Here is a 15,002-nt window from a genome sequence, read left to right as displayed (position 1 = left end):
GCACTTTGTGCAGTGGAGGCTAGCAGAACAGGCCTAAAGAAGAAAAGCTAACATGCTAACTGAAACTCTAACATCATGAATGATGCAGTCAAGACTAAAGATGTACAGCTAAATTTTAGCATTAGCATGCTAACATTTTCACAGTGAGATACATGCTGATGATAATCTCACTTGTGTGAGATGCTGTGTGTGCTGTAGTGTTAGCATGCTAATATTACCTAATAGGATAAATAAACTCAACTATGTCTAGCTGAAGCTGAATTTTGACCTGATCATGCTAAAACAGCTAACATTTGCTGAGATATTTCAATAAAAAGCACAAATGTAGACCTTGTGGTGGGGCTAGATTAAAAGTCAAGGGATTACCAAAGTCTGACGGGTTCACACTCATGAGACCATGAATATGTGTAAAACTATTTACAGTGTCATTCATACAATTTCAGCACTAGAATAGCTAATAAAAATTTGGGTTTACATATTATGTCTCCTTATGGCCTGTTAAAAACGTACATGCTAAAAACCTGTTCGAATCAGATTCTCATGATTCTAACTGTAGAAAACAAAAATCTGATGTTTTTTTTTATTCATATCAAACAATTTTCATGGAGCCTTGCTATCTATTGCTGACACCACACTGACCTCCACAAAGAATTTCAGCACACTGACTCCAGTCTATGTGCTTTGACAGTGTGCGACTGACACCCAAGTGTGATTCCAAGAAATTCCACCTGATCAGAGAAAATCTCAAGGAGGATGGAACCGAACGCGACGCTTGGTCAAATAACTGGGAGCTCCAAGCACTCTTTCATCTAGATTTGTGACGCACCTGGGTCCTACTCTGTTTTTTCCTCCCCTCACTTGTTTACTATTTTTTCAAGTTTAGACGAGTCCTGATAATGTCCCCATCTGGAACTCCTCTGTGGGTTGATGAGTACATTAGCTTTCTGCTTGATGGAGTGTTTGGGATTCGGCGATGATTGTGGATGAGGTGCAGGTGTACGCAGTTACTTAAGATCAGATCCACACAGTGTGGATGAGAGGGGAAATGTGATAACTGTCCCAGAATCCTATGCACCTCCATGTGTTTTGTGTTAACTGCTTTTAACTGCAGTCATCATGTGTGGTAGCCGTCTGATTCTGATTCATAATGAGCGGTTCCACCAGTGGATTCTGATGACCCACGATTTCTGCAATCGGGCTAATTGGGGGATTGCGAGAGTAATGACAGTCAGCTGTGGAGGGGAATAAAGGGGTGCGCTCGTTTCAAGGTTCTTGACGGGGCGGCACAGCTGGGTGGAGCTGGTCCTCACAGGACCAGGCAGGCAGCCTGACTGAAAACCGGGCCAGAAACCAAACCAGATTCCCACAATTTAACGGACAGATGCATCTTGGGGAACATTTGAGGTCAATTTGTTATTTGCTGAGATACATTTTTCAGAGCTCGTAAAAGAGGATTTCACAGTTGACGCCGCTGCTACTGGGTCCAGAACTTGTAAATTAGGCATTGGTTCTGTGAATCCTGTCCATCCCAGGCAGAAGAAATTAAATACATGTTCACATCTGCTCGTAAGACGCTAATTTCTCAAGAGAGACAGATGATCCACTGGTTTAAAGTTTACCACACAGTTACTGGAACCTGAGACGGTCTTTGGGAAGGTCTTGTATCTTGTTATTCAGCTGACATAAAGCAAAGGATGGAACCCAGTCCTGTTTGAGGCAAATTAGATTCACAACGTACAAAACAACAAATTCAAGAGACAAATTTTGTGATGATGGACGCACCCTCTCCATGTAGGATAAAAACTTTCCTCTTTGGTAAGCTTATAGTTAGTTCTGGCTCAGGCCTTGCCTTGAACCATCACTTAATTAACCTGCTATAGGCTTGACTGCCGGGAGACTTCCCATGACTTCCCAAGCTCCTCTCTTCTTCTCTAATTCATACCCCATTAATGCTGTTGCTCTCTGTACTCTGAGATGTAGAATCTAGATCCGTAGGCCGCCTGCTGCCCTATAATTAGTCTCATGAATTATTATTATTAGTCCTATTGTCATTAGTTATACTATTGTTATTGTCTATCTTGTTATTAGTCCAATTACTAATCCTACTATTGCCTCCTTATGATTTTTAGTCTTTTGTCATTCATTCATCATGTGGAACCTGCACTGAGGTACGTCCTCTTTCCTCCTGCTCTCACTAACGCCCCCACCTCCCTTTCTCCCCCCTCTCTCCCCCTCTCTCTCTCCCACCTTCCCTTTCTCTCTCCTTTTCTCTGTCCTCTACATCTGTTGTTGTCTTCTATCAGTGAACCATAAATGTCCTTAATCCCGTCATCACAGTGGTTGGCAACTTGTGGCCTGTCTGATTTCCTGATTTAGATCAAGTAACAAATCAAGACCAAGACTCTGACCAAGCCTTCAAAAGCAACTTTCACATTGTTTGATCATTTTTTAAATAATTGATGCCACAGATATATTTTGGTTGACCAAAAAGTAGAGGTTTGATACCCAGAATGCTGCTTGAAAATCTGGAATTTTCCTCTGACTGGTTGAGTATCAGTAGACTGAACTCTCTCTGAGCTCTGAACAGAAAATACCATCAAGGCCACAAATGTTTTTTAACGTCACATCTTTCCAATTTAGCAGATTATCTCCTGGGACTGATGACGGTTTGATTTACTGAGGCGTTCGTGACGACTGCTTGGCCCTCATGTGAACACATACACACACACAGTCTGTGAAAAACAAGCAGTATATCACACACTTACAGTTTAGCTCAGAGTGCTAAATCTGAGCCTGATGGAAATGTCAATATCAGAGCAGCCGCAGAGGAAGAAAGGAGTTAGCTCAGCGCTGCTTTCATTAGCAAGGCATCTCCACATCAACGCTGCTCTCATGCACTGAAGATAGAAGGACCCAGATCTTCAGATGGAGCAGTCTTTTCAGTTTCTCTGTTGCGCTGACATGAAGTGCCTTGATGTTCAGCTGTATTGATCGTGTTGCTGTAGGACATTAAAAAAAAAAAATCTCTACTGCCAGAGCTCCCTTTGATTTGTCAATCAGATGCAGGCACCATGTGAAAACCTCCAATCATTCATAGATATAATTTCCCTTCATTTTGCATCTGAACAGAAGCAGATTTGATTTCATTAGGGCTAATCTGTTAATAAGGGACTTCTTTTTCAATTTCTTGTGATGTGAGTTCATGCAAAACTTTACGCTGACGACTGTGTCCTTCAGTAATGAGAGTAAACTGCAGCCACACCTGAGGGGAAAACAGGTTCGCACAATATGCAAGCTTTTCCAAATTGTACTAACTCAGGTTCTGGGTGAGAAACAAACAAGCAAAAAAAAAAAAAAGAGGTCGCGGCAAAGTTTGTTGAACTAATGGGGGGATTTCCTCATAGCTCCAGATGTTTCTTCTTTCTGGAAAGCTGCATTCCCAGAGCAACAATTGCAAGTTTCTAGTCTTTGAGAGCAACGTTGACCTACTTCCTTTGTTCTCAGATTTTTATTTTGTTCTGCTCTCTAAGGCTGGTGGAACAAAAACTTATTTACCTTTCAATAATTTCACCTTTTACCTTTTTTGGGGGGGGGTTTTGCAAGTTATTTTAAAAGCATTATCCTCACTCATGGATGTCTTGAGTCATCTTTTTTTTTCTAAATCTTTTTCTTTCCCTGTCTCAGCAATAAAAGAAAGTTTTTGTTTTTGGCTCTGAGCTTAGTAGAAAGGAGTGGAAATCATTTATTAAACTATGGGAAAATTGCTATGTCAAAGACATTATTTACAAATGAGGACATAAAATCTGCATCAGCGGTTTTCAGAAGCAGATTCAAAGATGGCGCATGCCACTAAGAGCAAGAAATGAAGAGTTATTGAAATATTTGACTCCAATAATGGACATTTATGAAAGGCACCAAAAAAAAAGAATCCCAACAACATTATACACATTTTCAATTCTGTAATTAAGTTAAACAATATTTCCTAGATAGAAAATGAAAAGTTCCTTACAGCTTGACGTAATCTGTCATTGTCAGAAGCAATTGTACTATGTCATGAAAGCAAAGACTACACAATCCTACACGAGCCAAGGGATCATTTGCTTAAGTGTGACATTGTTTATTATTATTTTTGCCCCAGTCCTTGGTCCACAAAGGTGGTTCTGAAGCGACCACACCCACATCTGTGACGCCACCCTATCCATCACCGTGGCAACCACTGAGGGTCAGCAAAGACAAGATTTCCACGGGATGTTAAAACAAAATTGTGTTGTGTGATTGTATATTGCTATGTGTATTTTTTGAAGCCGCTCCAGAACTAGATTTAAATTTCTTAACAATTGATGTTGCTAACCTTTCTTTCTTTCATTTTACTTTATTGATCTCTCCTGGGGAAATTACTCTCTGTATTTTACCCACACCAAGTGAACTAAACACACACACAAGCATGTACATGCACTAGAGACGCTGGGGCAAGGGGCTGCCTAGTGAGGCGCCCAGGGAGCTGGGGTGGATCGGTGCCTTGCTCAGGAGCACCACACCATGGTCGCAGAGGCAGGAGAGGCAGGTCTCCTTCACCACCGTATCTATTTTTCGTGCTTGGTCGAGGGACCGAACCTACAACCCTCCGATCTCAGCCCGGTCCAAAGTCCAAAGCCGCACTCTTAACTTGCTGCGTCACGGCTGCCTCAAAAGACAATTTGCCTGAACAGGGACCTAAAGAACCTAAAGTATTCAAAGCGTTGTTGGAGGTAAACAGTCAATGAGCACTTCTTGTCTCAATAAAATGAAATCAGTATTATTTTTGGAAATGTATTGATTCATCACAGATGATGGCACAGAAGAACAGTACCTGATTAGTTGGTATATTATTTTTCCTGCCATGGTAAGCATACAGAGTTCTGTGCACTTCTTTGAGTAATTTCAAATTGAAGTTTAGAAATGTGCTCATATATTTCATTTAATTTTTTTGCTTTATTACATTTAGCCAGAGCAGGTAACTGCACTTATTCGTCAGTACCACTACCTTGATGAGGTACCAATCATTTTATAGTTATTAATAATTACTAGGGGTGTCCAAAGGGACTAAACAAGTCTTTAGCCTAAAGCTAAATTGCATAACAAAGCAAGTGATAGGCAAAATTGTGGTAAGCTATGGTGCACAAAATACCATCAGCTTTTGACCTCTTGTGATAGCAGTTTTTACATTTGGATCATTTATAACATCAGCTGCTTTTAACCAGGCAGTTTCTTGGGCATACAGTATGGCATTGACCATGATGAACAGTGAAATTCCTCAGGACACATTGAGAAATGTAGCTTTAGAGTCTATGCCAATGGCATTCCTGGCTGTGCACCGGTAGATACCGGCATCTCTTTGCGTCGGGTTCTGGATAATTAGGGAACCTTGTGGATGAAGGTACTTGTTTCCAAAAAGGCGCGGCTGCGCACTGACAGCCAAGCGGGTTTTGTCTGGTGTTTCCCATGCTACCTCCACTCTAGGAATTCCAGTTGCTACACAGTTCAGCTGAACTGCAACTCCACGTTTAGCGTAAGTCACAGAGGGGGGACCATTGGTAATTTGGGGTGGGTATGCAATTACAACTACAGATACAGAAAGAAGAGAGCTACCATACTCATTTGCAACCCGGCATGCGTAGGAACCTCGATCATAGACTGATACTTGTTGGATTGCAAGTGTCCCATTGGGCAGCACAGAATACCGTCCAGCTCTCTGCGGCCTGTTGAGGATAACCCCACTGGGTAGCGTCCATGTTAGTCTTAGGGGTTCACCATTGGTTAGACAATGGAGCAACAATGTTTCCCCATTCATGACGCTAACAGGAGCGCTGTATCTGTTTCTGATCTCTGGTTTTCTCCCTGGGATCAATGTAATTGTACTTTCCACAAGGCCTCCAGAATGGTGCCCCAGACAGCGGTACATACCAGCTTCACCAACAGATGGGTTACTGATGATCAAAGAGCCGCCAGGTTGGTGGAAAAACTTTGAGAATCGAGCACCGCTAAGCAAAGGTGTGCCGTTGGGTAAGATCCATGTGACATGAGGTAGTGTTGCGCCATCAAAGGAGCAATTTAAAACCATGACATTCCCTACAGTCAGTGACAGCCTATCTGTTTTTGGGCCTCTAATTTGTGGCCTCTCGACAATCTCTTTCACATCCAAATTAACCACCAGCCTGACCTCCCCTCCTTCATTACGAGCGATACAAGCCAGCTGCCCCGAGTCTGTCCTCTTGGGTGACTGGATTTCCAAGGTACCATTCTGGTGAACTGTCATTCTGTTGCTGTAGTATGGTGCAGGGAGAATCACATTTCCTGGAAGAACCCACATGATGCGAGGGGTAGGGATTCCCTTTGCTACACAGTCCACCAGCTTCCGCTGATCCTGGACTGCAGTTACCTTGACAGCTCTGACAGTTTCCCTTAAGCCATTAATCATTGGAGGTGTTACCAGGACCTCCAACCGGATGACTTTATGGTCTTGTCCTGCACCGTTCCTAGCCATGCAGGTGTAGTTACCTCCATCAGAACGTTGGACCTTTTGAATCACCAGTGCCCCATCATCCAAGACCTGATATTTGTCTAACACAGGGGAGATCAGTCTATTTGTAGGGGATATCCACGTGTTGACCGGCATTGGTTCCCCTTTGGAGTTACATCTCAGTGTAATGGTCTCACCATAGAAAACCCTGACAGTGTTTTGATCTTTATCCTGTATGCGTGGTGGGGAAGCTGCAACCTTGACCTTGACTCTGACCTTCATCTCATCTTTGCCTAGTTGGTTCTCGGCATAGCAGGTGTAGTCCCCTTCTTCTGGCATGCCGACATCATTGAAATATAGTGTCCCATTGTCAAACACCAGATACCTACAGTTCAGGAAGAAATCAAAATCAAACAATAGAAAGCAATAATTTGAGTTATTTGGAAACACCATCACCAACTGTGATGTGTCATTTGAACAGTCAGGGCTGCCAAACTGGTTCGCCAAAGGAAAAAAAATGTCACTGTTGGACTGCACTGAAAAGATATACTCATAAACACAGTAGTGTAATAACAAGAGCTACAAGAACCCCTTCAGTTGATTCAGGAGCTCTGAACTGATTTTATTAAACTGGTGCATGAGATGGGACAGGTTAATGACAACCTATATATAGATTTTATATATAGATTTTATAGTCATGTGTTTCAGGAAGCAGTAGCTCATACCTGCGACTGCGTCCTCCACTGACATGGTCTTTCTGTTTGACTGGGTTGACCATGGTGCCATCCGGCAGCGCCCAGCTGATCTCAGGGTTGGGAAGCCCAGAGGCCACGCAGTCCACCTTCAAGTCTCCACCATACACAACCTCCTGGCTGGATCGCTGGTGTTTCTGCTCGATTTTGGCTGGCTTGGTCAGCACGTTGACCTGCAGCAGAACGTAGTCATCACCCATCTTGTTACGTGCCACGCACAGGTAGTCACCACTGTCCTTGTCAGTCACAGAACGAATAGTTATAGTGCCATTGGGGAAGACCTTGATCCTGGGATCAAAACTGCAAAAATAACAGAAACAATAGCATTCAGAGTAGATTAATCATCAGCATTTAAAACATTTAATTGAGGATGATTTTTTTTTTACCTATACTGAGCATCCACCAGCTTTTTAGAGGGTGTCCTCCAGATGATCCAGGGATCTGGCTCTCCTGTTGCCACACAGTTGAGTAGCAGCTTACTCCCATAGATCACGTCTGTTCTCTGGGGGGATGATGAAATGATACTAGCCTTGGAAGAGGATGGACTCCTCCTTGTGGTCAAGATCACGGTTCTCTTGCTGGATGTCACTGTATTACTGGCAGAACACTCATATCTCCCAGCATTTCCTGGGCCCAATCTGTGTATATAGAGGGTCCCGTTGGGGAGGACGAAAAGATTGCGTCCAGTCAAAAACTGGGAAGCAGTGAGATGTACGCCATCAGGTGTGATCCAGCGGATGACCGGTTGAGGGGCACCTGTGGCAGTGCAGTGGATGTAGGCAGTGCTGCCCTCTGGGAGGGTGGTGTTTTCATGTTGCATCTGTTGAATCACAGGTGGCAATGCTGTGACATAAAGGTGGACTACGACAATGTCAGTTCCAGCTACACTGCTATCAGTGCACTTATAAATCCCTCTGTCTGTGTAAGCGGCCTGGCTGATTCGGAGTGTTCCGTTACTCATGACAGCCACACGCTGCTGAAGGGGCACACCAAGTGGGGCAGCAGCCATGTGGACATGGTTAGGGAGCACCCATTTGACTTTAGGCATAGGGCGCCCCACCACTTTACAGTCTAAGTCCACTTTGCCACCTAAAGGCACTTTGACGTCCCTGTTCGGAGGCTGGATCACCCACGTATGCTGAGGCAGGACCACAAGGTTGACCACCATTTTGTCTGTACCATACTGGTTCTGGACCATGCACAGGTACTGGCCTCCATCCACTTGCTGCGTGTTCCTGATGATTAATGAACCATTTGGATGGACTTCGAACCTCTGAACCCGGGTGTTCTGAGCAATACTTGCCCCTGCATGAATAGACACACAGAAACTTCAGATATGACAATTTTGTCTCACACAGTCTAACATTGAAGGTGCTGGTGGAGGAAAGGTGCTGTCTTGTTGTAAAGAAAAAAAAATTAAGTGTGTGTGGAGGCCTGGATGGTGATCAGGTCTTGATGATGGATGTGGATGTGTAGGAGACCAGAATTAATATTATGGCACAGACCTTCAATTCATTACTACATTGTTATATGAGTACTCAGTACAAATGGGCCGAACCACATCCACAGCTGTGCACCTTTATGTTTGCTTAATTCTATAGTGGTGACCAAATCTGTCCACTGACTGACAGACCTTTAAACACCTGTCTAGTTGGTGTGTCCAGGACCACATTTTGATATCAGTCTTTGGAAAGAAAGAAGTGACAAGGCTGTCTGAAAAATATACATAAATATTCAGTTATGAGTTTGAGTCATACATACCAGTAGCGACTTCAGTCCATGACAGGAAAGGCTTTGGCTCACCCTCAGCCTCACAGGGAAGCTGAGCATCTGTTTCAGCTTTCACAGTGAAAGTCTGGAAATTGCTCTTAGTTATCCTTGGCTTCCCTCTTGGAATGTATCCCGGTCCAGGTAGCTGGTGCATTCTGGACACATTCTGAGTGCTTGTTAGCAGCCTGTCTGTGAATGGATTAGTTTGGATTGCAGTAACTGTTGGGGCAGGAGTAGTCATCTGCTTGACTGTCTGTCCGTTGGCTAGTTTGTGGTCACGTGACTGGGTTTTAGGATGATTGTGTAATATTCTACTAGGCTCTGATGTAGTGATGATAGGTTTGATTGTGATCCTGGGAGACTCCTGGGTAGCTGCCCTCAGTGAAGGTCCCACATTAGCTCCTGTATGAGATGTTTTGGGTAATGTGACATGTGAGACCTCTGTGGATGGGATCACAAGATCAGGCCTCGATGATGTAGATGGAAGTGTTGCCATGGTGGTACTTGTGATAGGAGCATAAACAATAACTCTTGTGTTTGCAGTTTCTATAAGATGCTGATCTACCTCTGACTCACCGCTTGTGGTGTTATTTTGACTAGAATTATGATCATATCCTTCAGGCTCTGTCTTCATCTTTGTGGTAACCTGGTCTGTCTCCAAATCCTCCTCAAAATTTGTACTCAGGGTCGTAACTGAAGCATATCCAGAAGTTGTCTTGATTTCATGCTCGATTGAGGAATCATTCTCTGAGATTCTCAAGCTTGTTTGAGAACTCATCTTTCCGTGACCCACTGCTGGAGAGGCTGTTGGAAATGATGGTGCGGCTGATGTGCTTTTGAATTGTGGTTTGGGCTGGGGCAGAAGGCTGTCCTTAGTGTTTGGGAGAGAAGCTGGTAGTGAGGAGGGTTTGGTGGCTCTCTCATTATCATGCCTAGAGACTGTGCTTTCATTATGACTCAGTCTGCCTGGTGACGTTGCTTGGCTACTGGTGAATGGAACAGTGGTATTGAATCTGGCTGTTGTAACTTCTAATGCTTCTATTTTTAGCTGTGTGGAGGTAGTGGTCTTTACTGTTGCTAGGGGAGCATTCATAGGTGTGGTGGCAGTAAATCGGGTGGGTTCATTCAGCTTTTGTTTCCTTCTGTTTGGCTTTTTCCTCCGACTCCCATTCCTTCTCCTGGAGCTAGGCTGTCGGAGTCGCGGGGGAGATTGTCCTACAGGCGCCCTCCTTGTAGTTGTGGGGATAAATGTAGTTGTTGGAGATGCTGTTGTAAGCATTGCTTGAGACTCCAAATCATTAACTGTTGTGTCCTTTGGCTGAGTTTGCAGCTGTGATGTTGTTGAAACTTCGCTAAGATATTTTCCATCTTCTTCTTGGCTTGTCTCCGATTCATTCGGGTTAACTGAAGGGATCATTTGACTTCCACTCCAAGAAAGCTCTCTGTCATTATTAGAGCTGGCAACAACAGTATTCACGCTCTTCTCCGACGCTTTGGACCAATCAGCTGTTTTGCCTCCATCAACATCTGTATTTGTGCTTTGGTTCTCTTGTAGAGAAAATGTACTGCTGCTGCTGCTTGCACTGTTTGTATTTGTCTGCCAGAAAGTGACAGCATGTAGGGGAACAGATGTGGTCTGTGGGAGGAAAAATACACTATTTGAAGTTGTGTATAGATCCACGGTTGTGTGCAGTACATTGTTTGTAGCCTGCGTTGTGTGTGGCTCTGCAGTGTAGCGATTAGACGTCACATGGGTTCCCTGTCCTTGTGTATTATGTTCATTAGCTTTCATTTGTGTATGTGGTACTGGAGCATGTGGTGTTGTGAGGTAATCCTGGCCCTCTTTCTCTTGTACAGTCACGCCATCTGATGATCCCTCAAAGGTTTCTTGTGACAGTGTAGTCTGCTCTGTCAGTCTCTTCTCCGTTGTCGACTGAACCGAGAGTGGTGTCACAGCATTATGAGGATTTCTGTCTCTAATCTTCGCCAAAATATCAGCCCATTTCTCTGGGTCTATTTTACTCTTTGTCATATTAATCCTCCTCCTGCCCTCAACTATATTTTTCCTGTCTTCAACATGTGGTCTGGGCAGTTTTCGAAGCACTGCAGGTCTTCGCCACATATTCCTCAATGGATGGACACCTTTCCTTCTCGGGGCCACGCCACCTTGAATTCTTCGTCTCAAAGGATCCTGTCGGTTCATTGGAGACACCTGAGTCACTTCAATGTCCCCTGATGCCTCCTCTGTGTCCTCTGTGAAGACTTTAATCTGAGTGTTGACCCCTGAGGCAGACTGAGGTCTTGCTAGAAACTTCCTCAAAGGCCTTATGAGCCCTTTGCCCCTGATGACTGTAATTTTTGCAGCCAGGGTATCCACACCATGTTGATTTATGGCAATGCATTTATAATAACCACTGTCTAATAACTGAGTCTTTGGGATGTGCAGAGTGCCATTGGAATAGACCAACATTCTGGAGGAGTTGGTTTGAAAACTAACTATGTTGTTGCTTGGTAGAATCCAGTTAATTTCAGCATCAGGGGAACCAGATGCCATGCAAGGCAGGGAAATGGGGTTCCCTGCCAATTCCTCAACGGGTGTAATTGAGGAGTCCTCTCCTGGGGGAGGGCTGGAGGATTCCTGCACTGTCAGATGGAATGGCAGGACAGCAAGGTCTCCATGAACCTTGGCAACGCAGTAATAAATTCCTGCATCTGTGTGACTGACAGATTTAATGGCCAACCTCCCATCACTCGACACAGATACCCTGTTGTCTGCACTGCTGTACGGTGCCTCCACTTTGGAGCCATCTGGGAGCATCCAGTAAATTACTGGTTGGCCAGAACTGTGCACGTTACAGTCCATTTGACTTGGACTTCCCAGGATAACACTCAATGCTTTATGTGTCGTGTTTGTTGACTTGATCAAGACCCATGTTCTTCTCTGTCTCCGCACCAGCTCTGTCTCCACTGTCTCTGAGAGGTCCGTGCTCAGGATCAGTTTCACCGTCTTGGCTGATGATTGGAGTCGGTTCAGCTGAAGGCCCGCAGATGTCTGCATCAGCCATGCTGGCTGGGCCATGATGTTGACTTTAACACCTGTGTAGTAAAGGGCATCCTTCTCAGAGTCCTGCCTATACACATAGGTTGGATGAGGCTCTTTACTGAGCATGACCCCCCTTTGTAAGTGGGCTGGCACATTGCTGTAGTAAGCAATTAGCCTCCATAGTTGCTCATACTTTTCTCTATCAACCGGACATTCAAGATCTACTGACAGTGAGATATTGGAGGCCAGTTGCAGCTGGTTGACCTGCTCCCAGCTGATCTTGGTCATCTTTCTTGGCTCGCCAATAATACACTCCAGATCCACCTCATTCCCATGTTCATCAGACAGGCCCAGGGAGATGTTTCCAAATGTTTCTCTGAAGTTGTCTGCAGTCAAGACTTCACTTTCAGTATCCTCAGGTGGGGAAGTCCTGTGAGGAAAGCTGATAACAGGGCTGCTGCAGACCAGGTCCTCCACAGCCTGGAGTTCTTTCTTCTGGAGGTGTCTGGGATAGGAACACATAGGACACAGCTGGCCTCCAGGAAGGGCTTTGTCTTTTTTACATTTCAAAACACCTAGAGCAAAAGAGTAGAATAAGTAGCTTGAATTATCATCTTTGAAGATGGTCTGAATGAAATTGCAGTGAAGAAATTAAAGGTCTAACCTGGTGAGGTTTTTTCCCAGTCACGGAGCCACCTCATATTGCAGTCACATGTCCACGGGTTCCCATGGAGGTACAGATTCTCCAGCTGAGGCATGGTTGCTACCAGCTTGGAGGGCAGTGACATCAACCCGTTGTCTGACAGGTAGAGGTGCCTCAGAGTTGACACGTGGAAGTGGCTCATCAGAGTGAAGGTGGTGAAAGTTGCTGGGTGCAGCTGCTGAAGTTGGTTGCCTTCTAGCTGCAGCAGTCGCAGGGAGGTGAGACCTTGGAAGGCATCTGGGTGGATGAACTCCAGTCGATTGTGGTCCAGGTGTAACCGGGCCAGAGACCACAGACCCCGAAGGGTGTGTCTGTTGATTTCCTTCAGTTTGTTGTAGCTAACCTTCAACATCTAATCCAAATGAGCAGCAAAGAGAATGAAATCCATCATTAGTAATCATGATATTAAGAATACTTCCTGTTTTATGCAATGATGCAGCCATATTTCCCTCAGTTTAAGCTTCATATATAACAGGTCTGAACAAACACATACAGAAAAAAAAACTTAAACCTTATGTTTCTCATTAATTTATTAATCCATTCATCCCCGACTCCCTTTTTTATGGTACGTACCTGCAGTGACACAAGGTCCCTGAACACTCCATTGTGTAGAGTGTGGATGTCATTTCCATGAAGCATCAGAAGCTCCAGCTTCCTCAGACCAGCCAGTGATTTGTCTGTGATCTTATTAATGCTGTTGAACCTGAAACAACAAAACCAGAACAGGCAGAATAATAATCCTTAAACATGAGAAACAGTACATGAGTCTGGGTATTCACTTGCCATATTTTTTTCTCACATTTAGACTGTAATCTATGGAAAAAGATTAGGGCCATGTGTGAATTCTGAGATTAAAGAGTTTAAAGTTCTGCCTTTTTTTTCCTTAATTCTAACTTTAATCTCTGTATCTTGACTTTTATTCACAGAATTCTGACTTTAAAATGAGAAATATGACTTTCTTAAAATCAGAATTCTGTCATTGAATTTAGAATTAAAACTTTTTTTCTCAGAATTCTGGCATTAAACTTGGAATTCAGACTTTAAACTCGATTTTTATTTATTTACTTATTTATTCACACGTGGCCATTATCTTCTTCTGTACTAATCCAATCATTGGTCGTACAGGAAAATAAAAGGCAATGCTAAAGGACTGACCCCAGGTTCATGCGTTCCACGTGTTTAGATACAGCAGCTGGGATGGTGATAAGTGAGCGGAAGGTGCAGTGGAGCTCAGTGGGCTGGGGGCAGGAGCACGGCCGGGGGCAAGAGACAGAGCCAGCGGGGGGGAAGAGCATCAGCACCAGCATGGTCTGAAGGACCCACGCGACAGGAGGGTCCATCTTCATACGCGGGAGGGAGGGGGGGTGGGACACTCACAGCAGCTGTACGAGTAACCAGAACATTACTGTCATTATAACTGTGAAAATAAAGTTGCATGAGATCCATGAGGAGGAGGCATCATTTGCTGAAATTCTGTCCGGAGTTTGACTCAGCTTTAGTGGGTGACTCTCTGCCTCAATCACCGGTCAGCTCCGGCAAAATGACGCGCACTGCGCTGGAGCGCGCTTTCACCCAAAGCGCTTCCTACATATTTAATAAACTTCGGGTTATTTGATTGGAATGAAATATACATGCTCTTACCTTAAACTCTTGATATCCTCTCGCCAGGGAACTCCTCGTATTCCATGTCAGCATGGATAAAGTCAAGAAAACGCGCAGCTAGAGCGAAAATAGAAGAAAAACTTCAGCTTCTAAGACGATGGACACAAAGTTGCTGTTAGGAAAAAAAAGAAAAAAGAAAGAAAGAAAAGAAAATGCACAGAGGAGAAAATGAGCAGGGAGTTCATGTAAAATAGTCCTAAATGAAAGGGTGCGCTGTAGATCTCCAGTAAGGAATGAGCGAGGAAGAGTCCCCCAAAGCGCACTGTGGAGAGACAAACAGGAGGAGCCACAAGTTTTTTTTGTTTTTTTTTGGCCAAAGGACATGAGAGGTTGAAGGGAGTTATAGTGGGAGTTTACTTGAGGCTGTAATACAACTACTCAATGTTGCTGAGTGTGTGAATGCTGGGTATTCTGAGTCAGAATGAAATCAGGAGGAATTAGATTAATAACCTTGAAGGATGAAGGATTCAAGAGGACCTGGGGGGGGGGGGGCAGTGTAAAAAAGCCCCCTCATTATTATTATTATTATTATTATTATTATTATTATTATTATTATTATCAGTTAGTAACAAG

At 44.1% G+C, this 15,002-nt stretch overlaps 1 protein-coding gene across 1 annotated transcript; it reads right to left on the bottom strand.

Moving 5' to 3' along the window:
• Positions 1 to 4,470: 4,470 nt before the first annotated feature.
• On the bottom strand, positions 4,471 to 14,542 carry mxra5a (matrix-remodelling associated 5a). The gene is made up of 10 exons (XM_041032816.1): positions 14,409 to 14,542; positions 13,923 to 14,149; positions 13,341 to 13,470; positions 12,729 to 13,119; positions 11,129 to 12,639; positions 10,829 to 11,071; positions 9,013 to 9,892; positions 7,638 to 8,556; positions 7,225 to 7,551; positions 4,471 to 6,884 (listed from the first exon to the last, which is right to left on the bottom strand). The coding sequence occupies exons 2-10, from the start codon at positions 14,111 to 14,113 to the stop codon at positions 5,294 to 5,296; spliced, it is 6,183 nt and encodes a 2,060-aa protein (XP_040888750.1). The 5' UTR covers positions 14,114 to 14,149; positions 14,409 to 14,542; the 3' UTR covers positions 4,471 to 5,293.
• Between the last annotated feature and the right edge of the window lie 460 nt (positions 14,543 to 15,002).

Source organism: Toxotes jaculatrix, chromosome 24 (assembly GCF_017976425.1).
Source record: "Toxotes jaculatrix isolate fToxJac2 chromosome 24, fToxJac2.pri, whole genome shotgun sequence".
NCBI classification, from domain to species: domain Eukaryota; kingdom Metazoa; phylum Chordata; class Actinopteri; family Toxotidae; genus Toxotes; species Toxotes jaculatrix.
Note: the sequence above shows the minus strand (reverse complement) of the source record. Positions and strands in the feature narration are given on the sequence as shown.